The sequence below is a fragment of the Eleutherodactylus coqui genome, chromosome 13, assembly GCF_035609145.1.
Source record: "Eleutherodactylus coqui strain aEleCoq1 chromosome 13, aEleCoq1.hap1, whole genome shotgun sequence".
NCBI lineage: Eukaryota > Metazoa > Chordata > Amphibia > Anura > Eleutherodactylidae > Eleutherodactylus > Eleutherodactylus coqui.
This window is the reverse complement of record NC_089849.1, coordinates 123,029,723-123,051,623: the sequence shown is the minus strand read 5'-3', so window position 1 is coordinate 123,051,623 and position 21,901 is coordinate 123,029,723. Positions and strand designations below refer to the sequence as shown.

The following is a 21,901-nucleotide window of genomic DNA, read 5'->3' as shown; positions in this document are numbered from 1 at the left end:
AGAGCGGTCGCAAAGAATCCCCTTGCTGCACAAGTCCTGTGGCCAGACTTAGCTGTGGGCCTGATGTTGCTGCAACTAATAGTAGCTGATGCTGACATTATGGCTCTTATGTTTGTTCGTGACACCCGCCTCCCTGTCTTGACATGGTGCTGCCTTGCAATGTCTTCCTTCTCTACCGCGAGCTGCTATCAAAACTCTCCGTCTGTCCATGTTAGATCAAGCACCTTATCTTCCCCCTCCTCTTCTTCGTCGTTCTTTTCTCTGGCCTCTGTCACAGTTCGCACCAGGAGCTGGCACCTCCGTTTCCCCCTGAGTACACATTGCCTGTGGAGGGCTGACCGCTGTACTGATTCCCTCTGCTTGCTGTGTAAGGCCTGGTGACTTTGAAGGACATCTGAGGCCGCTGACACACACTGTCTGTATTTGCTGTTTCCCTGTTTTGGTTTCTTTTTGTTTTATATTCACACAGAACATTACTGCCAACTAAATAGGACACGACCCCTGGGATGCGCAATATGTGAGAACATAAGGCCACAGAGTATAGCTTGTATCTTTATGAGCTGCATCTGTTTGACACAGCTAATTGAATTCCCCTCACCCCCACTTCTATCTGTGTAAGGCCTGCAAATAATTTGTAGTGGCCTAACTCGTGATTGAGTGATGTCTGCGGTTGCTGATACGCACTATTTATATTTGCTGTTTCCTTGTTTGGTTTTCTTATGAACCTTACATTCTCGCCTCCAGGACCTCTTCAGAGCAGCACCAGTCCTCTGGAACGCACTACCCCAAAACATGCGGACAATCCCCGACACATGGAACTTCAAACACGTCTTTAAAATGCACCTCTTCAAAGAAGCATACAGAGGCTACAGAGTATAGCTTCCATCTTTGTGAGCTGTCCCTGTTTGGCGTAGCATAATTGAATTTCCCAAATCCCACTGCTAACTGCGTACAGTCCACAAATAATTCTTAGTGGCCGGACTGGCAACGGTGAACTACATTTGAGGCCACAAACGGAGAACTGCAATATTCCCCACGCCAAGGCCTAGTCTGTCTGTCTACTTTGTTGCTATATACATTGACAGCAGCAGAAATATCCCCTCTCCCAATATACAGACCTGATTTTGTATGGACATATAAATGTGATGCAGCTGCTTCTTCTCAATGATAGAATGACCACTGGTTACACTGTGCCTATGTTATATATGGCTAGGTCATGTGATGCAGGTGTCCAATGAAACTGCTGCCCAAATGCAAGATCTAGTCGGCCTGGCAGCTGATTGGCTGCACTTTGACCTGACCTGAATATATTTTTTGAATGTTTTGAATGTATATTAATTTGGATTAATATATTCAACAGATGTTTGGCCCTCCCCCAAAAAGTACTTCGTTTGGTTTGCTTACAGAACTATTTATTGCTGAAATCAAGAGATTTTACTATAAGTGATTGTTTTCTTTAAGACTGTAAAGTATACAGTCAGGAGGATGAACCATGATCCTCTTCATTATAGCTGTGTGACAGGAGACGCTAATCATCATCAGCAGTAATCTGATAAAAATTCAGGGGAGCGCTTCTTCAACCCCTTAAGGACATGGCCTATTTTTCAAATCTGACATCTTTCACTTTATGTAGTCATAACTTTGGGATGCTTTTACTTATCAGTGCGGTTCTGAGACTGTTTGTTTTTTTTCACGACATCTTGTAGTTTATGTTAATTTCCATCACTAAATTTTGTCTTCGTGAACAAAAAAAATCTACATTTACTGAAAATTTGGCAAAATTCAATAGCACAGGGAAGATCAGCTGATGTTAAATTTACTTTCTGAGAGAAAACAGATACAAATAAGAATTTTAAGAGTTTGGCCTTTTCAACATAGATTTTTATTTTTAAATTAATATTTATGGATTTTAAAAGTTTAATGGAAAACAAAAGAAAAACAAAAATTGCAAGTGACAAATTTGTTATAATGAAAGGCAAATTTAGCAGAATGCTGTATAATTGTTGAGCATGTTCTACCTTGTTAGATCTGGATAGACAAACAGTAATGTTCAGGTCTGGCAGATAGTAAGTGACAAACAAGCAGGAATGTCGCCAACGTATAAACCCGTAACTAGAACCAATGACTCGTGTGCACTACTACACATTTAGATATTTTAAGACGTGAGGATTTATAGTGAAGGCAGAGAGTCCAAAACCATCCGAGATGCCTAGGACATTCGGGACAAAGTAATATTTGAAGAGAAGGGCGATGGGGAGGGGGGATTCAAATCGCGGCATGCTGCGATATTTGCTGCGATTCTCCACTGTGAGCCTGGCCCTAGCCCCCCCCTCACTAGCAATATTCCGTTACAGCCGCGGACAGGCAGCCTAATAACTTCCCATTCTTCATCTTTTAGGGATTGTTAACGATTGCAAAATGAGATTCTCAAAGCACAATATTTCCTAACCACCTTGGACATTTCTGTCCTTAACTCCTTAGTGACAAGCCTGTTTGCGCCCTAACGACCAGGATTTTGTCACTTTAACATGTAATAACACCGTAAAGGTTTTGCATATCCCAGTGATTCTGACATTGTTTTTCCACCACATGTTGTACTTCATTTAGGTGGCAAAAATAGACCGGTAGAATTTGTGTTTATTTATTAAAAGCGTCAAAATTGGGAAAACCAGTCTGTAAGGGGAGCTGAAACTTTAACTTTTATTTACTCTACATTCACTTTAATGCGATCGCCAGTATCTGGGGAATACCACCAATCACGTGACTGAAGGAGGGGTCCTGCAGCGCGAGATGACAGCTCCAGGATGTCAGCTACGTCCGGAGCTACCTCATGGAGCTGTCATGTCCACAGCCTGTAGGGCTTTAATCCCCAGATGAAGCATGTTTTTACGCCCTCAGGGATTAAAGCCCATCATGCCAGGATGTAAAAAACACTATGGACTGGTCACTAAGGAGTTAAAGTGGTTTTCCAGGGAGAAAACTATTGATGACCTGCAGCCTTCTCAGGATAGGTCATCAATGGTTGATCGGCTGGGGTCCGTCGCTCGGGACCCCGACCGATCAACTGAACGGGCGCATGCTGTCACTGCTGCAAGTACACAGAGGTAGAAGCAGCGGAAGTCTCTGCGCGGACCTCTGTGTATTTGCGGTGCTGACAGCATGTGCCTGCTCAGCTGATCGGTCGGGGTCCCGAGTGACGGACCGCAGCCGATCAACTATTAAAGACCTATCCTGAGGATATAGTAACAAACATGTTTCGGCACCCGACACACACAATATCTGCAAAGAAATGCATAATGCCTTATTGTACTAACCACATAAAAATGTCAGGTACTTGGTGCACGATTTGATCAAATCCATGTAAGCCCATCCACCACGTCAAGGCGAACTTTAATGGATGGGTACCTAGCTCTATAGACATGAATGGGAACGCTGAGTCCCTGGCTTATATACCATCACTGAACCACCTGGGGCAGATGGGAAGTTAGAGTGCAGGACAGAAGTGCAGGCAGCCGCTCCGACACAAATGCATTGCGTACAGAAAGTAAGTCTGCACATCCACCAATATGGTGCCCAGGGGGTTCAGTGATAGTATATAAGCCGGGACCCAGTCTAAAGAGCGGTGTCTACACCAAGGACCTTACATTTTTATCCGGTTAGTACAATAAGCCATTATGCATTTGTTTGCAGATATTGTGTCGGGTGCTGAAGCATGCTTGTTATTGTAGTTCTTGCAGCCGTGCCTTATTGTGCAGCTTCACACTTACCGTATATACTCAATTAAAAAAATGTGCTGAAAAAGCCCCCCTCGGCTTATACTCGAGTGAGGTATGAAAAAAACCCCGCAATACTCACCTCTCAACTGGCGTTGGTGTCCCCAGCGCGATGTTCTTCCCGGCGGTGCAGCAAGCTGCTTCAATCTTCTCCCCGCAGTCATCTCCCTGGCTCGTTCCATTTCCCAACCATCAGCGCTGTGATTGGATCGAGTGCCGGCCAATCGCACCCATTCAGTGATTTTACTGAATGGCTGTGATTGGTTTATCGAGCACTGGCTGTGATTGGCCAGCGCTCGATCCAATCACAGCTCTGGCTCCTTCTCCTGTCGCATAGCCGCGGAGTAGCCAGGAGGTCTTCTCATCCTTCCGCTGCCGGGAGTCCCCATCCCCCGGTGAGCGCTGCTGCCGATTTTCCCCCCCTCCTCCCGGCCGGACTGTCCTACAATACAGAGCGCCGCACAGTCTTCCGGGCCCGAGGACATAATGGTGAGTGGCTCTGCAGCCCAGAGCTTCTACTGCACCCGATGGAGGGAAGATTCATCCTCCTGTATGTATGTAGTCTGCCCATATTGGGGGTATATGGCTGCATACTATGTATGTGTGTATATATGTGTAGTCTGTTCATATGGGGGGGGGGTATATGGCTGTATACTGTGTGTGTGTGTGTGTGTGTGTGTGTGTATATATATATATCTGTATGCGTGTATATATGTCTGTATACTACACTGTACAGTGTGTGTGTGTGTGTGTGTACATACACATATGAGAGTATATGTGCCAGATCCTATATTCCTGTATTGATGGTGTGTGTGTATAATAAATATATATAGACAGACAGACACCGTCTATACAGGAATATGGGGAATATATATATATTTATTTTTGTTTTGAGAGTATGTGTGTCAGACCCCATATTCCTGTATAGACGGTGTGTGTGTGTGTATGTATGTATTGTGAGGGATTAGCGTTTAGGATCGATAGCAGCCTGGGCATAGGCAGTCAGAGACAGTGACACATAGGATAAAGTCTTTAGTCCAGGCTTTGCCTGGGTTTATTTCCAAGCAAACAAAGCAAAATAGAGGCCTTAACATCAGGCAAACATAACGTAACTCCTGCTCGTCTGAGCACTTACTATACATGTAGCGTCTCTGTCTACACACTGGTAACCAACTGGCTCCTGCACACAGCCAGCCAGGACTCTCAGACCTGCAGAGGTCTCAGCTCTCCTCCTGGCCCTGTAGGCCCAGGCTTTATAAGGCCTGGTACCAGCTCCACCTGGTACGTGGGAGTGACCATCCCACCCTTCACTTTGGTCACTCCAGGAAAAGCCGGCCCGGATTATGTGGCTTGGAGCCACTTACATACTACAACGTGTTAGTGGCTTAATGCTACTAACACTATACTGCCGGCTTCCTCCACCGAGCCCAGGCTGCTCAGTGGCACGCATCTGCCCAAGCGCTCCCCAAGGCAGCATAGGAGAGCATCCTAGGCGACACATACCTGCCCTCCAGCACCTTGCCGGTCACCGTCTCACAGTGTATATGTATATGTGTGTATATATGTATATATATATATATATATATATATATATATATATATATATATATATATATATATATATAAAAAATATACCGTATTTTCTCGAGTATAGCTAGGCTTATACTCGAGTCAATAAGTTAATACGTTTTACCAGTTTTTTTGTGGTAAAACTTATTGACTCCAGTCGGCTAATGCTCGAGTATATATGGTAATTTGTTTGTTGGATGTGCTGACTTTTATTTTCTATATGCTATCCTGAGGATAGGACATCAATGGTCTTCTCCCTGGAAAACCCCTTTAAGAACATCCAGCCATTGGATTCTTCCTCTCCTCTTTCTCAGTTCATTAAAATCTGCCTTTCTGAAATCCAACATTGAGGTCTGAGTTTTCTCAGGTCTTCCTCCCCTTGTTATCCAACATCCAAGGATATCATGATCACTGCCTCCTAAGGTCCAGCCACCCTTACTTCCTCAACCATTCCCTCCTGTTGGTAAGAATTAGGTCTGAGATAGCAGATCTACTTGTTTTCTCTTCGACCTTCTGGAAGATAAAGTTGTCAGTAAGAGCAGATAAGAATCTGTTGGATCCATTACTTTTACCTGAGAGAGACTCCCAACAAATGTCTGGATGGGTAAAATCTCCCATGATCACTATGTTGGGCTTTTTTGAGAGCTTGGCCCTCTGATGTAGAAAGAGTTCCTCCATATCTTCTGTTTGTCCAGGTGGCCTATAGTAAATGCCTACAATGGTGTCCTCTCTGTTCTCTCCTTGTATTCTTACCCAAACAGTTTCTACAGAACTCCCAGCTCTGAAGCTTGAATCTCTGTGGAGATGAATGTTTCCTAACATACAAAAATGCAACACCTCCTTCTTTATTATTACATCAGGGGAAATATAAAAGAAATTAAAAACAATCTCAGAAAATGGCCGTTACTTACTGAGTGAGGAGCATATAGATGCATCCTCCTCTCACCATGCAGGTAGCTGACTACCAAAGGAGGAGCGAATTACACCTGTGTGAGTGGTTGTTATATCGGTGCCCTCACAGGTGTTATTGGCTCCTCCATTTGGTAGTCCGCTACCTGCATGGTGAGAGGAGGACGCATCTATATGCACTCCTCACTCAGTAAGTACCGGCCGCTTTCTGTGATTGTTTGTTTTTAATTGATGTTTATAGTTCCCCTTCTGTGATGCATTTATATTAGTGTAGGGACCCACTACAACGCAAGGAACCATGAAGTGGTTAGTGGCCTCATGTATCTTGGCCAACATCCAACCAATGCCTTGCATTTATTATCTATCATTCACATGCAGTGTGGCATTAAGACTCCAGGGGGAGCCCAGGGTGGCAGTACCAATGTGGTTCACTGATGGATATGCAGGGCAACCCGCCGAATTATCATGGCGTCATTAATAGGTTGCTGGTCTGCATGCTGAACTACATATATCAGAATGGTCTGGCACCCTGTATCCACTATGTGTGAGAGGCAATGTGAGTGCTTGTCTCATCGGAGTCCCACACAGGTGTAATTCGCTCCCCCATTTGGTAGTCAGCTACCTGCATGGTGAGAGGAGGATGCATCTATATGCACTCCTCACTCAGTATGTAACGGCCATTTTCTGTGATTGTTTTTAACTTCTTTATTATTAGGTCTACTTTTTTAGGCCGCTTTTACATGAGCGACAAAATTGTGCGATTTTTTTTTTTTTTTTTTTTTTTTTTTCTCCCCCCCCCCCCCCCCCTCTGGATACGAAGTCGCATGTATGTGAAACCCATGTTTTCCTATGGGTTCCTCCACATTCATGATGTTTTCTTTGATGCTGCGTTGCGAGAAAATTTTTTGCCATGCTCTATATTTGAGCAACTTGCTTTTTTTCTTTTTTGTAGCCCATGTTTCCCTATGGAGCCTCCTTGTTTATCACATTGCATCTCACGAACTAGCGATTTTCGTGTGTTGCGATAAATTTCCCTACCCCTAAAATAAGCCTTAGCTGCATTCCCTTATATAAAAAAAAAAGGAATACTGACTTAGTAGGCATGGCCCGGGTCCTCCTGCCACTGTCCAGAGCTCCACTGTGCATCTTGCGGTTCTTGTTTGCTCACAGAAGATCACTTCCTGATTGTGGAATTCAAAAATCCCGCCTCCAGAAAGCGGTGTCTCTGATTGGCTGAGTAGTGTTAGATGACCCAATCTATTCAGAGCAGGATGAACCAATCACAGCCCTCACATTGGTTTATGCAGCTCTGCATTGATTGGCTGAGAAGAGTTTGAAGAACCAATCACATTGCAGAGGCAGGATTTCTGAATTGGCTAAGCCTACATTATTTATTAAAGGGCCAACACTTTCAGTATTAATCTTTTCACTATTTATATTGTTGAAGAACAGTTTAGGGTTAGTTTTGCTCTATTTGGCGATAAGTCTCTGTCTCCATCTTTGATGCTTTTTAGTTTCAATGGGTTTTATTAGGATACAAAAATTGATACATTTGTCATTCGTGCTTTCATTTTACCCCACGCAGGGGCGGAATGACGAGTAGAAGGAATAACAGTGATCTATCTTCATACATTTTGAATATTTCTTTCAAATATTTTCTTCTAATAAACAGAATTCTATAATATCAAATGATCCTGATCTAAACTAAAACCTAGGTCTTTACATTCTTCATTAAAGCAGTAGTGACGGTAGGTAGCAATTCAACATAAGCCCTTTAAAACCTAAATGATCATCGGGAAAGTTCTAGGTGGAGAGCAGGTTATGACTAAGGCCTCATGTCCACGGGGAAAATCAGATCCGCTGCAGATTCTACATGTAGAATCTGCAGCGGGTCCCTCCTGCCCCGCGGACATGAGCGCCGAAAATAGAAATTTAAAAGCATTTACCTATCCGGCGCGGGCGGCGAAGGTCAGCTGTTCCTCACGGCCGGATCTTCATTTTCAACCGGCGGATGAATTCCTGACGCCGGCGGCACGTCGCCGGCACGTCGTCGACGTGCCGCGCGCATGCGCCGGGCACATCCGCCGAGCCGAAGCAAGGGAGATGCGGCCGTGAGGAAGAGCAGAGCTTCGCGGCCCGCTGCGGGTGAGTAAATGCTTTTAATTCCTATTTTAGGTCTCCCGCTTATCCGGACGGCTTCCATAGGCTTCAATAGAAGCCCGCGGGAGCCGTCCCCGCGGGAGACCCGCATGAAAATGGAGCATGGTCCAGATTTTTTCATGCTCCATTTTTTTTAAAATGCCTTTTATTGACGATCCGCGGGTATTTATCTACCCGCGGGTGGTCAATGCATCCCTATGGGGTGCGGATCCGCGCGCGGGAGATCCGCTGCGGATTTTAAATCACATTTTGCCCGTGGACATGAGCCCTAAGGCTGGGAATATCAATCATCTCGATCCAGGGTCTCCATAGTTTCCCAAATCTCACTAGAGTGTCTGATTGTATGGCATGCAGCAATCTGAGAGATCCAATTCTGGACATCATTAAATGAGAGGGTGGGCTGCTTCCACCTAGCGGCTATAAGGATCCTGGTTGCCATGCATATATACTGGATCAGTTTGTGTGTTTGGTATCTAATTCCTGGAGGGCGGTCTCCCAATAGAAACAGCATTGGGGATTTTGAAAGTGGGTCTATAAACAGTCTCTGTAATAACCTGTGAACCTGGGACCACAGTCTGGCCACCACCGGATATCTCCGCCATATATGCGCCTGGGACCCCATTTCTGGACAACCTCTGAAACATAGCGGTGAAACTGAGGGGAAAATGTATTTATCCTAACTGGAACAAGATGTGTCCGATGCAGGATCTTGATGGATGTCTCCATTAGGGAGACCTGATGGCTGCCCTTGGTAATAGTTTCGCAGCAGTGGCGCCATCTTTCTTCTGACATGTGAATTTGTAATTCTGTTTCCCACTTTCCCATAAACGGGAGCTTGCCTTCTGTATTGGGATTATTTAACCCCTTAGTGACGGCCCCATCGGGAAACTACGTCCAGCCTGACTGGGCTTTAATCCTAGAGGACGTAGAATTTTGCGTCCTCTCAGGATTAATGCCCCTCAGGCTCTGGACGTGACAGCTCCATGCTATCGGTGCCCGCAGATAGCCGACAGCATGGAGCTGTCATCCCGGGCTGTGGATAGTCGCCCCCGGCAATGCGATCGGCGCTATCCAATCGATAGCACTGATCGCATAAAAGTTAAAAAAAAGTTTTAAAAAAGTGAAAGACTCAGCTGCCCTCATGGATCGGATCCATGGGGGCAGCTGAAATTACTCACCCCCGTCCGCCACACTGCTCCCCGCTGTCCTTGTCCTCCGGGTCCCAAAGCCAGCCTTCTGCGCATGCGCGCCAGGCGGCATTACGTCAGCCGCATGCGCAGAAGGCCCGGAGCCATGGGAAATTGAAAATCTCCTGGCTCCCGGCTCCTGTAGGTAGGGCCACAATGGGTATGTCTCTGAACACGTGAGAAACAGGGGTATCCATTTTGGGGTGCAAGGCTTCATTCATGTGTGTGCTGTCCAAAAAAAATGTTTTTAAAATGACAGAATTGCCAAAAAAACAAAAATCACAATTTTTTTCCTTTTGCTTTGCTTGAATTCAACTCCGATCGGCTAACACCCTCAGACTAAACACCCCTGTAATACGAACCTCACACGCTCGCCTCCAGGACTTCACCAGAGCAGCACCCATCCTCTGGAATGCTCTACCCCAAGGCATCCGGACAATTCCCGATGCACGAAATTTCAGACGTGCCTTAAAAACGCACCTCTTCAGAGAAGCATACCAAATCTCCTGACCTAGTCCCTCGCCCCTCACTATGGTGCCCCACCCTGTTTGCCTTCTAATAAATGATCTGTACATGAAATCCCCTATTGCCTGTGTTCCCCACCCCCTGCACCTCCTGTACCCCCCCCCAACCCATTTGTGTCTAACCCAATGTACCTCACATTGTAATTGTTGTATTGTTGTATTGTTTGCATTTATCCATGCCTGAAAGCGCTGCGGAATAAGTTGGCGCCATACAAATAAAGATTATTATTTATTATTATTAATTCATTCAAAAACTGTGGGGTCAAAATATGCAGTACACCCCTAGATAAATTAGTTAAGGGGTTTAGTTTTTAAAATGGGGTCATTTGTGGGGGTTTTCTTTGGTTTTGGCTGCTCAAGAACTCTGCATGTGTGCTATGGGGCCTAAAAGGACTTCAAGCAAAATCTATGTTCTGAAAGCCACTGATTACTACTTTCATTTTGGGCCCCGTTGTGCACTCAGACATAAGATTAGGGCCACAATGAGTACATTTATGAATACGGGACAAACGGGGGGGATCCATTTTTGGGGTGTAAATCCTCATTTTCATGTAAACTATAGGAAAAAAATGTCTTTAAAATGACATATTTGCAAAAATATGAAATTTTACTTTTTCTCCTCTAAATTGAATTAATTCCTGAAAAAAAACGGTGGGGTCAAAATACTCATGACCCCCTCAGTGAATACATTAAGGGGTGTAGTTTTTAAAATGGGGTCATTTGGGGGGGGTATCTATCATTCTGACACTCAAGCCTTTGCAATCTTGGCTTGGTGCAGGAAAACAAAGTGTTCCTCAAAATGCTGAAAAGTAATGTTAAATTTGTATGTCTCCTAAATGGTTAAAAAAACACAAAAGTTTTTCAAATGTGCATCCAGAATAAAGTAAACTGATGGAAATATATACCTTAGCAAAAATTTGTGCCGGATGTTTGCACATATTTGCATAATTACAGTTGAAAATGTGAAAAAATGACAATTTTTTTCAAAATTTTCCAAATATTTGCACTTTTAATAAATATTCATAAATACTATCAGTCTATTTTTCCACCTATATGAAGTACAACATGTGGCGAAAAAACAGTGTCAGAATCACTGGGATATGTGAAGCCTTTACGGAGTTATGCTATGTTAAGTGACACATGTCAGATTTTCAAAATTTGGCTCCATCACTAAGGGGTTAATAAGTTATATAATAAGGACAAGGTTCCCTTTCTTAGGGGTCATATTTGCATATTCTTTCGAACACTGTCATCTTGGGAATCACCCGTGGCAAACTCAGAGAATGCAGAAAATGGAAAATCTGATTTGCTCGATAAAATTCTGTGGCTGGAGGATTAAATTTAGTTTGAAATTGGGTTAGCATTAATAGATGGGATCCCAGATAGAGATGAGCGAGTACCAAAATGCTCGGGTGCTCGTTACTCGGGACGAAATTTTCGCGATGCTCGAGGGTTCGTTTCAAGTAACGAACCCCATTGAAGTCAATGGGCGACCCGAGCATTTTTGTATTTCGCCGATGCTCGCTAAGGTTTCCATTTGTGAAAATCTGGGCAATTCAAGAAAGTGATGGGAACGACACAGAAACGGATAGGGCAGTGCTCGCGCTGCCGAGGTCTTCTGCGCATGCGCAGACCAGCTCTCCATCACAAGCACGCCGGAGCGGCTCCATTGAACACAGCAGAAGACCGCACCGCGCAAGCGCGTCTAAATGGAAGGAGAAGACAGCGTTAGACGGCACCATGGAGACGAGGACGCCAGCAACGGAGCAGGTAAGTGTATAACTTCTGTATGGCTCATATTTAATGCACAATGTACATTACAAAGTGCATTAATATGGCCATACAGAAGTGTATAACCCCACTTGCTGCCGCGAGACAACCTCTTTAAATTTTTTGTGTTTTCTTTTTTTTGGGGGGGGGAGGGGTGCTGTGGCACCGAGAAAGCGGTGTCTCTGCTGGCTCAGCACTTGTAGACCGCGTTGCTGCGCTTTGCGGCTCCCCCACCACCGCTAGCAGTCTCTCCGGAGCCCCCTTTCACCTCCCTCCGCTAGACGTCTCTTCACCGCTCCTCGCGGCAGCGGCACCCGACCTTCTTCTGCCGGATCGCGGGTCTCTCCGCTCCCGCGGCCGCAGGAATCGACCGCTGCCACACCTCCCGCTGTACTTCCTGCCGGCGGGCTTAAACTGTTCCTCTCGGTCCTGGGAGGCTACTGAAGAGGTTTTCGAGCGCCCTGGCTGCAAGGGACTGCTCTGGACGCGCCTCTGCAGAGGAAATCCGAGGTCAGCGTCTGTTCCGCTTCTTGCTAGGCCACGCCCCCTTTTTCTGCTTTTTACATAATGTATTTTTTTCCTAATGGGTATTTAGTGCTTCTTCGCTGCCTTCTTTATATTTGCTGTTTATTGCCCCCTTTACATCTTTATTGGGCCACATTGGTTTTGTCCTATTCCTAACTCTTTTATCCCGCTACGCTACGAACCTCTTAGGGCTCATGTCCACGGGGAAAATCAGATCCGCTGCAGATTCTCCATGTAGAATCTGCAGCGGGTCCCTCCTGCCCCGCGGACATGAGCGCCGAAAATAAGAATTTAAAAGTATTTACCATCCGGCGCGGGCGGAGAAGATCAGCTGTTCCTCACGGCCGGATCTTCATTTTCGGCCGGCGGATGAATTCCTGACGCCGGCGGCACGTCGCCGGCACGTCGCCGACGTGCCGCGCGCATGCGCCGGGCACATCCGCCGAGCCGAAGCAAGGAAGATGCGGCCGTGAGGAACAGCTGACCTTCCCCGCCCGCGCCGGATGGTAAATACTTTAAATTCCTATTTTAGGTCTCCCGCGGATCCGGACGGCTTCCATAGGCTTCAATAGAAGCCCGCGGGAGCCGTCCCCGCGGGAGACCCGCACGAAAATGGAGCATGGTCCGGATTTTTCCATGCTCCATTTTTTTTTAAATCCCTTTTATTGACGATCCGCGGGTATTTATCTACCCGCGGGTGGTCAATGCATCCCTATGGGATGCGGATCCGCATGCGGGAGATCCGCTGCGGATCTTAAATCATATTTTGCCCGTGGACATGAGCCCTTACAGTAAGTAGTTAGGATTTTGTTATTTATAAATATTTTTAGTTATTGTTTGTACTCTTATTTTTGAGGCTATTATTCCAGTCGATAAGGTTTAGGGCATCTATAAGCCAATTGAACCTGGCCTTCCTAAAGTTTAGTATTTTTGTATCGCCCCTATAAAACTCTCTATTGAAATACAAGTTGAAATGTATTCTATTGTGGTCACAATTTCCCAGGAGGCCCCCAACCTGCACCCCTGTTATTCTGTCAGGTCTGTTGGTTAATATTAAGTCCATATTGGCTGTTCATCTACTTGGGTTCTGTACATTATTGACAGAAACTTGTTATCTTCATGAGTTCCGCAGGTTTCGGCTTCCCAGTTTATATCCAGATAAAGTTCCCCATAATTATCACCTCGTTGTGATTTACGGTTTCATCGATTTGCCTCAGTAATTTCCAGTGGCTTCTGTTATATTTGTTGTCTATAGGAAACCATAGTGAGGATTTTAGTATTTTTCGCTCCATGTATTTTCACCCGTAGAGACGCCACATGTTCATCTCCCTCCCATATATCTTCCTGTAATGCGGGCCTTCGTACAGGATTTTACATAAAGACAAGCCCCTCCCCCTTTAAATTTTTTAGCTCAGAGGAGTTAGTCGGTGTGACCGTGTGTGGAGCTGAGAGGAGTTAGTCGGTGTGACCGTGTGTGGAGCTGACAGGAGTTAATCGGTGGGACCGTGTGTGGAGCTGAGAGGAGTTAGTCGGTGGGACCGTGTGTGTAACTCAGAGGAGTTAGTCGGTGTGACCGTGTGTGGAGCTGAGAGGAGTTAGTCGGTGTGACCGTGTGTGGAGCTGAGAGGAGTTAGTCGGTGTGACCGTGTGTGGAGCTGAGAGGAGTTAGTCGGTGTGACCGTGTGTGGAGCTGAGAGGAGTTAGTCGGTGTGACCGTGTGTGGAGCTGAGAGGAGTTAGTCGGTGTGACCGTGTGTGTAACTCAGAGGAGTTAGTCGGTGTGACCGTGTGTGGAGCTGAGAGGAGTTAGTCGGTGTGACCGTGTGTGGAGCTGAGAGGAGTTAGTCGGTGTGACCGTGTGTGGAGCTGAGAGGAGTTAATCGGTGTGACCGTGTGTGGAGCTGAGAGGAGTTAGTCGGTGTGACCGTGTGTGGAGCTGAGAGGAGTTAGTCGGTGTGACCGTGTGTGGATCTGAGAGGAGTTAGTCGGTGTGACCGTGTGTGGAGCTGAGAGGAGTTAGTCGGTGTGACCGTGTGTGGAGCTGAGAGCAGTTAGTCGGTGTGACCGTGTGTGGAGCTGAGAGCAGTTAGTCGGTGTGACCGTGTGTGGAGCTGAGAGCAGTTAGTCGGTGTGACCGTGTGTGGAGCTGAGAGCAGTTAGTCGGTGTGACCGTGTGTGGAGCTGAGAGCAGTTAGTCGGTGTGACCGTGTGTGGAGCTGAGAGCAGTTAGTCGGTGTGACCGTGTGTGGAGCTGAGAGCAGTTAGTCGGTGTGACCGTGTGTGGAGCTGAGAGCAGTTAGTCGGTGTGACCGTGTGTGGAGCTGAGAGGAGTTAGTCGGTGTGACCGTGTGTGGAGCTGAGAGGAGTTAGTCGGTGTGACCGTGTGTGGAGCTGAGAGGAGTTAGTCGGTGTGACCGTGTGTGGAGCTGAGAGGAGTTAGTCGGTGTGACCGTGTGTGGAGCTGAGAGGAGTTAGTCGGTGTGACCGTGTGTGGAGCTGAGAGGAGTTAGTCGGTGTGACCGTGTGTGGAGCTGAGAGGAGTTAGTCGGTGTGACCGTGTGTGGAGCTGAGAGGAGTTAGTCGGTGTGACCGTGTGTGGAGCTGAGAGGAGTTAGTCGGTGTGACCGTGTGTGGAGCTGAGAGGAGTTAGTCGGTGTGACCGTGTGTGGAGCTGAGAGGAGTTAGTCGGTGTGACCGTGTGTGGAGCTGAGAGGAGGTAGTCGGTGTGACCGTGTGTGGAGCTGAGAGGAGGTAGTCGGTGTGACCGTGTGTGGAGCTGAGAGGAGGTAGTCGGTGTGACCGTGTGTGGAGCTGAGAGGAGGTAGTCGGTGTGACCGTGTGTGGAGCTGAGAGGAGGTAGTCGGTGTGACCGTGTGTGGAGCTGAGAGGAGTTAGTCGGTGTGACCGTGTGTGGAGCTGAGAGGAGTTAGTCGGTGTGACCGTGTGTGGAGCTGAGAGGAGTTAGTCGGTGTGACCGTGTGTGGAGCTGAGAGGAGTTAGTCGGTGTGACCGTGTGTGGAGCTGAGAGGAGTTAGTCGGTGTGACCGTGTGTGGAGCTGAGAGGAGTTAGTCGGTGTGACCGTGTGTGGAGCTGAGAGGAGTTAGTCGGTGTGACCGTGTGTGGAGCTGAGAGGAGTTAGTCGGTGTGACCGTGTGTGGAGCTGAGAGGAGTTAGTCGGTGTGACCGTGTGTGGAGCTGAGAGGAGTTAGTCGGTGTGACCGCGTGTGGAGCTGAGAGGAGTTAGTCGGTGTGACCGTGTGGGGAGCTGAGAGGAGTTAGTCGGTGTGACCGCGTGTGGAGCTGAGAGGAGTTAGTCGGTGTGACCGCGTGTGGAGCTGAGAGGAGTTAGTCAGTGTGACCGTGTGTGGAGCTGAGAGGAGTTAGTCGGTGTGACCGTGTGTGGAGCTGAGAGGAGTTAGACAAGCGAGTTATATAGTGAAGATCTTCTGGTGTCCATCAGAGAGAGCGACAGTGTTAGGCCTCATGCACATGGGCCCGCTGCCTGCGACCCTGCCTACCTTGCGTACCTGTCAGATGAATCTTCTTTCTGTATGCGGATGTGTCGCCTTCGCACATGCGCAGTATAGAGGACGCCGCACCGTCGCCTACGTGATGACGTGGATCTGCGACACTTCTGCTCATTGCAGAAGCGCCGCGGGAGGGACGGCCTTCCATTGACTTCAGTGGGAGCTGTCCATACGTATCCGCTCTAAAAATAGAGTATGCTACGGTTTTATTTCGGCACGGAGCGGCCACAAATAAAATCCGCTGGTGAATGTGGAGGGAGGAATCTCCACACACATCAATGGCACATTGAGCAGCGGATCGCCGGCGCCTGCTGACAGGTGTGGAATCCGCTGCTCAGTTTGCCCCGTGTGCATGAGGCAAGTCTGTATAGAGAGTAAGTTAGGATTACCGTGAGAAGAAAGATCTCGGTCAGCATTCCAGTCAGGAAGCTGCCGGAAGTTACCGGAAGAGTTGTTGGATCCAGAGGTGAGTTGCGGCCGGTCACAGGAGAGCCCCTGCGAGGCGGCCGAGAGGTAAAACACATTTTACCGTGAGGAGAGGGCCCTAAATACAGAGCATAGTTATAACTGTGGACACCGTAACCTGCGCCAAAGCGGAGGTGTATACTGCTCACAAGGAAAACTAACAGCACTGCCATATGTTACCCAGAGCATCATCTCTGTCTTTTTAACCCATTAAGGACCAAGCGTGGTAAATATACGACGCCTGGTCCTGGGCTTAAAGCCCCGCCGATAGTAAAATTACCGCAGAGATTGAAGCCTCAATCAGAGGCAGGACTGGTTGTCAGCTGTTAGTAACAGCTGATAACCTAGAGGAGAAGGCAGGAGAGGTATTTAACCCCGCCCCGAGGAAACAGCGTGCAATGAGCGCTGTGTAATAGAAAGTGAAAGTACAGTGTAACTTCCACTACAGGAGACGGGAGGTCATGTGACCACTGGGGTTCCCTGCTATAGCAGAGCTGGAGGGTCATTCTAGACCCTGATCAGCTCTGCCAGTGACTAATGTCACTGCAGAGGTTGTTTCCCCTGTAACTGGGGCTCCTATGGATGCGGCTCCTATGGATGCCCCAGCTACAATGGGAAAGTGTCAAATAAAAAAAACAAAACATGTGAAAGCCCCCCAGAGGTCTTATGTGTTGTCATGGGGGACATAGATAGTAAAAAAACATAATTACATAAATAAGTATAACAAAATTACAGAATAAAACAACAATCTATACGTAAGAAAGAAAATAACCCAAAACTGACGCCAACCAAAACCGTCGCCGTATGCGCCTCGTAATCCAAAACCATACATACTATATATCAAAACATCTGAAACAAATAGAGGAACCCGTTCCCATACTTTATTTTATCGTAAATATACTAATATTAAAAAAATGACTATAAATGTTTACATAAATTTTTTTTTAGCTTTTTACCCCCAATAAAACTAAAAAAATGGAAAAAAAAGTCAGTGAAAAAGATATTTTAAAAATTGCCCTATATATCAAGGAAACAAAATGCAGCAAAAATAATTTTGGTAGCCAAAGGAAAAAAAAAAAGGGCAGTAAAACCGCCACATGGGTGAAATCCCTAAAGTGTCTGGTCCTTAAGGTACAAAACGGCCTGGTCCTTACGGGGTTAACCCGAGAATCCCAGGTACATTATTCCTGTAATGATACTCCTAACCACTGTTACTGCAAGGCTTGTCTGTGTCACTGATCGCTACTGACAGCAACAAAGAGATGGAGAAGACAGTAATTACATATCAAACCCCGGCCGCTGGGATTCTTTATTGCATCACATTCACCATTCTTGCGCTGATGTAGTGCTGGCGTCACGATTTACTAATAAAATCGCAGTAGCGCCACTAAGAGGCCGTTGTGACTGACGCAGACGACAAGCAGCCGCCTCTTACACACAGACCACAAGCAAGTATAATTGTCTGTAAGCTCCTAGAAGCGGGGTGATAAGCTGCTGCATGTCCTATGCTTTGTCTACAGAAGCGACCTGCGGTTCACCACCCTTCCTATGAAGATTGGACCCCCTAGCCTTCAGGATGTACAAGGACCGGAGCCATGTAACTGAGACGATACTAAGCCTGACCCTGGAGATCATCTACCTGCTGACCGGAGAGGTGAGGCCTTCTGGGGACTCTGTCCGCACTCTTACTATTAGTAAAGCAGGGAAGTGACTGCGAGGGATGAGGGGGCTGCGGCGCTTCTACGCAGTTGGGTCACATTATTATGACCGGCTACCACTCTCGACGTAGGCAGTGCATAGCCCATGAAGGCAGTGACGTCTGGGGGGCTTGGTGGGTATGTAAGGTGTGTGATCGCCATCTGCTCACATATCACCTGTTGTCAGGGGTAAAAGGGGCGATTTATGGGAGCTGCAAGAAGGGCCGATGATTGGCTTTCGGGCCGAGGGTGGCGGTATTTCTCAAATAGCGCAGTTTGGGAACTGTTCACATGCTGCTGCGGTGAAAGTGCATTGTGAGCGGACAAATGGCACCATTGGGAATAACCAGCGTGGAAACTGCCGAGCACCTCGTGCCATAGATGTGACAGGGCCAACAGCGGAGCAGCTCTCCATGGAAAAGAGCCAGGGGGGAATTACCAGCGAAGCGTACGGCGCTCCGTAGCAGATGGATGGTCACTACATCTATGCTAACAAAGGGGCATCGGAAGAAGAGGCTTCAGTTTGCACGGCAGTATCAGAATTTGACCACCGCTGATTGGCAACAGGTTGCCTTCTCTGATGAGTCCTATCTTCTGCTTCAACGAATGGATGGAATTCGACAGGTCAGGCAAGAAACATCAGAGAACAAACACAAGCTGGTGGCGGCTGCGTTACGGTCTGGTGAATGTTTTCTGGCATTCTCTGGGCCGCTCATCCACGTGGAAGGCACTCTGACCCGGTTTTATTATGGATCCATCCTTGCAGATCATGTACACCCATACCCCATACATGATGTGTGTCTTCCCTGGGGCAGATGGGATCTTCCAGCAAGACAATGCAACATGTCACACAGCTAGAAATGTCCGACAGTGGTTGGAAGAGCATGACCAAGGCTTCCAAGTACTTTCAAAGCCCCCTAATTCCCCAGGCTTGGACACCATTGAGCATCTGTGAGACCACCTTCATCACCGTGTTTGCTCTACGAATCCTCCGCCACCCACCCTGCAGTAACTGTGGGATGCACTGCAGTCAGCATGGCTCCAGATACCTGAGACCACCTACCAGCACCTTGTTTGGTCCCTCCCAGCTGCTGTCCACACGGCGGTTACTCTGGATATTAGCTGGTGGTCATAATAAAGTGACTCGACTCTCTACTTGGCAGTGGGACTCCCACTGATCAGACATTGATAGTAGATCTGATTGGTTTGCCATCATTGTTAGTCATTTAAAAAGAATTGCGAATTACAGTACTGTGTAAAAGTGTCAGGCAGGGGTGGAAAAATGCTGTAAAATCTTTTTCAAAGGTAGAAGGTGATTGACTACAAATGTATGTTGCAGCAGGACAACGACCCCAAACATACAGCTAATGCAATTAACAACTATCTCCAGTGTTGGGAAGAACAAGGAGTCCTGGAAGTGACGCTACGGCCCCCACTGATCTCACATCATCCAGTGTGTTCGGGAGTACATGAAGAAACAGAAGGATTGGAGCGAGCCGACATCCACAGAAGGGCTGTGCTTAGTTCTCCAAGATGTCTGGAACCTCCCTGCTGAGTGCCTTCAAAAACTGTGTGCAAGTGTATCTAGAAGAACTGATGCTGTTTTGAAGGCAAAGGGCATTCACACCAAATATTAATGGGATTTTAGATTTCTCTTTTGTTCAGTCACTTTGCATTTTCTTAATTGACAAAAAACATTAACACCCCTATTTTTGAAAGCGTTCTTACTTTGTACCATGTTTCTACACCTGCCTAAAACTTTTGCGCAGTACTGCATATCACATGACTTTATTATACTGAGATTTTCTAAAGGTTTAAACAATTGGTGGGGAAATCACAACAGGTTGGTCGCCAGAATCCAAAGCCACCGCATAGAGCTAAAGGACATGTTACTTCAATTAAAGGTTCTTCACTACGACTTACCTTCTCATGAGGACGTTCCCAGTGCTGCTCAGAACTCCTCCTGTTTGATGTCTGTATTCTCTTGCTGTCCACCATTTTTAGTGGGTTTGATGTAGCATGGTTGGTCCTATAGGTTCCAAATTAAGACGGTCCCACCTCTTCTAAACCAGCACTAACTTTGGTTGTCTGTTAACAATCTATAGGATTATACGTTTGTAAAGGAATTATCCACTAGCCTTATTAAAAGAAACTGTAGTGGTTCTCATGCATCTGGAGGATGGAACAGGAAACGGAACCCCCCCACAGGAAGAAACAACGAGCAGAAGATCCTGGAGCTCACCAACAAGATCGTAGAGCTGCTGACGGGAGAGGTGAGCGCCGCCGGGGAGGATGGGGCCGTACTTAGTATTGTCAAAGGAGGGGTTTGAATAATGATGGTATTGATGTGTGTGTCAGGTCCCCATAAGGTGTGAGGACGTCACCGTCTATCTCTCCATGGAGGAGTGGGAGTATTTAGGAGAACACAAGGATCTCTACAAGGACGTCATGATGGAGAACCACCAGACCCTCACATCACCGGGTAAGAGTGGGCTTTTATGTATTGGAAACTAAGCTCATTTCGAGGGTCATCTAGGTACTTGTCGATCAATCCTCTTATATAGACAATGTATTCATTCACAGTGCTTGAATTCTACAGATAAAACCGATAAGAGGAAAAAACCAGAGCGATGTCCTAGTCCCGTTCATCCAGATGATTCTACTGATGAAGATGGTGACCACCCTCAGACTGATATAATTACAGATCTACCCCAAAACCAAGATGACAAAGTGAGTCTACACCTTGTGATCCGGAATGCTCTGTGTGGTGTCAGCAGTTAAGCTCTTTCTTCCCTATCGTTAGTTTTGGTGTGGGGTCCTCGTTGCTCATAGTTATGTTATTGCTGAGGCTAGAATAAGTCACTTAAAGAAAGGTGAATCGCTTACTATTTTTAACTTTTTTTTATATCAAACCAGAGAAAGAAAAGCAAAATCATCAGTGAGACTTTTTACCCGCTAGGCCACGATGAAGGACAGTCTTCTTAGCCCCTTCTTGCTGTCAGTAGTTTCAATGTCCCTCATGAATTGGTTATTTTAATATTATCACAACTTCCTTATAAACAGGTAGAAATAGGAGGCATGAGGCAGCGGAGTAGACGGTAATGTTGAGGACTCCACACTTTGACTGCAGTCTGTTCACATCTTGTTCTTATTCTGCTTATTTCTTATATGCTCTGCTTGAGAATTGTGAGGCAAAAGCGAGATTCCTCCAACTGAGAACGCTGTCTTTGAACCAGAGCAGAAAGCCGTTGCAAGTAGACTCTCGTTCTGGACTACCTAGAGGTCCCTTTACACAGGACTACGTGAAGGAAACAACCTGGTAATTAGGCACTGCTCGCCCATAAATGTCAAAAGACAGTGGGATAAATTAGCCAACTTCCTTCATTGAATCCATTTAAAACCAACAGATACGCATTTTGGGAGAGGCCCCTTCATCAGACAAGCTGGGTAGAACATTCATCTTGGGGCTGGGGAATGTGGACCCAAAAGCACTAGTGGAACCAGGAGGCATGGGATGGCAGTACTGGGAGCACCAGGAGAAGTGATGTTCTACCCAGCTTGACTGATGAAGGGGCATATCTGCTGGTTTTAAATTGATTTAATAAAAGAGAAGCTGGCTAATTTATTTCAATGTCTTCTCTGGGCCGGTTTTATTATGGATCCATCCTTGCAGATCACGTACACCCATACCCCATACATGATGTGTGTCTTTCCTGGGGCAGATGGGATCTTCCAGCAAGACAATGCAACATGTCACAATGTCTGGAAAGTAGCACCTAATTACCAGGTTTTTTT

The 21,901-nt window shown here is 46.7% G+C and overlaps 1 protein-coding gene across 3 annotated transcripts in view; it reads left to right on the top strand.

Moving 5' to 3' along the window:
* Positions 1-21,901, top strand: part of LOC136588088 (zinc finger protein 436-like) — a 41,450-nt gene that overhangs the window by 5,574 nt on the left and 13,975 nt on the right. For all 3 annotated transcript variants that reach the window (XM_066587034.1, XM_066587032.1, XM_066587033.1), the window contains exons 2-5: positions 17,930-18,063; positions 20,212-20,379; positions 20,465-20,588; positions 20,706-20,836. In XM_066587034.1, the coding sequence (XP_066443131.1) occupies positions 17,986-18,063; positions 20,212-20,379; positions 20,465-20,588; positions 20,706-20,836 (501 nt within the window). In that variant the 5' untranslated portion in view covers positions 17,930-17,985. The remainder of the gene's footprint in view (positions 1-17,929; positions 18,064-20,211; positions 20,380-20,464; positions 20,589-20,705; positions 20,837-21,901) is intronic.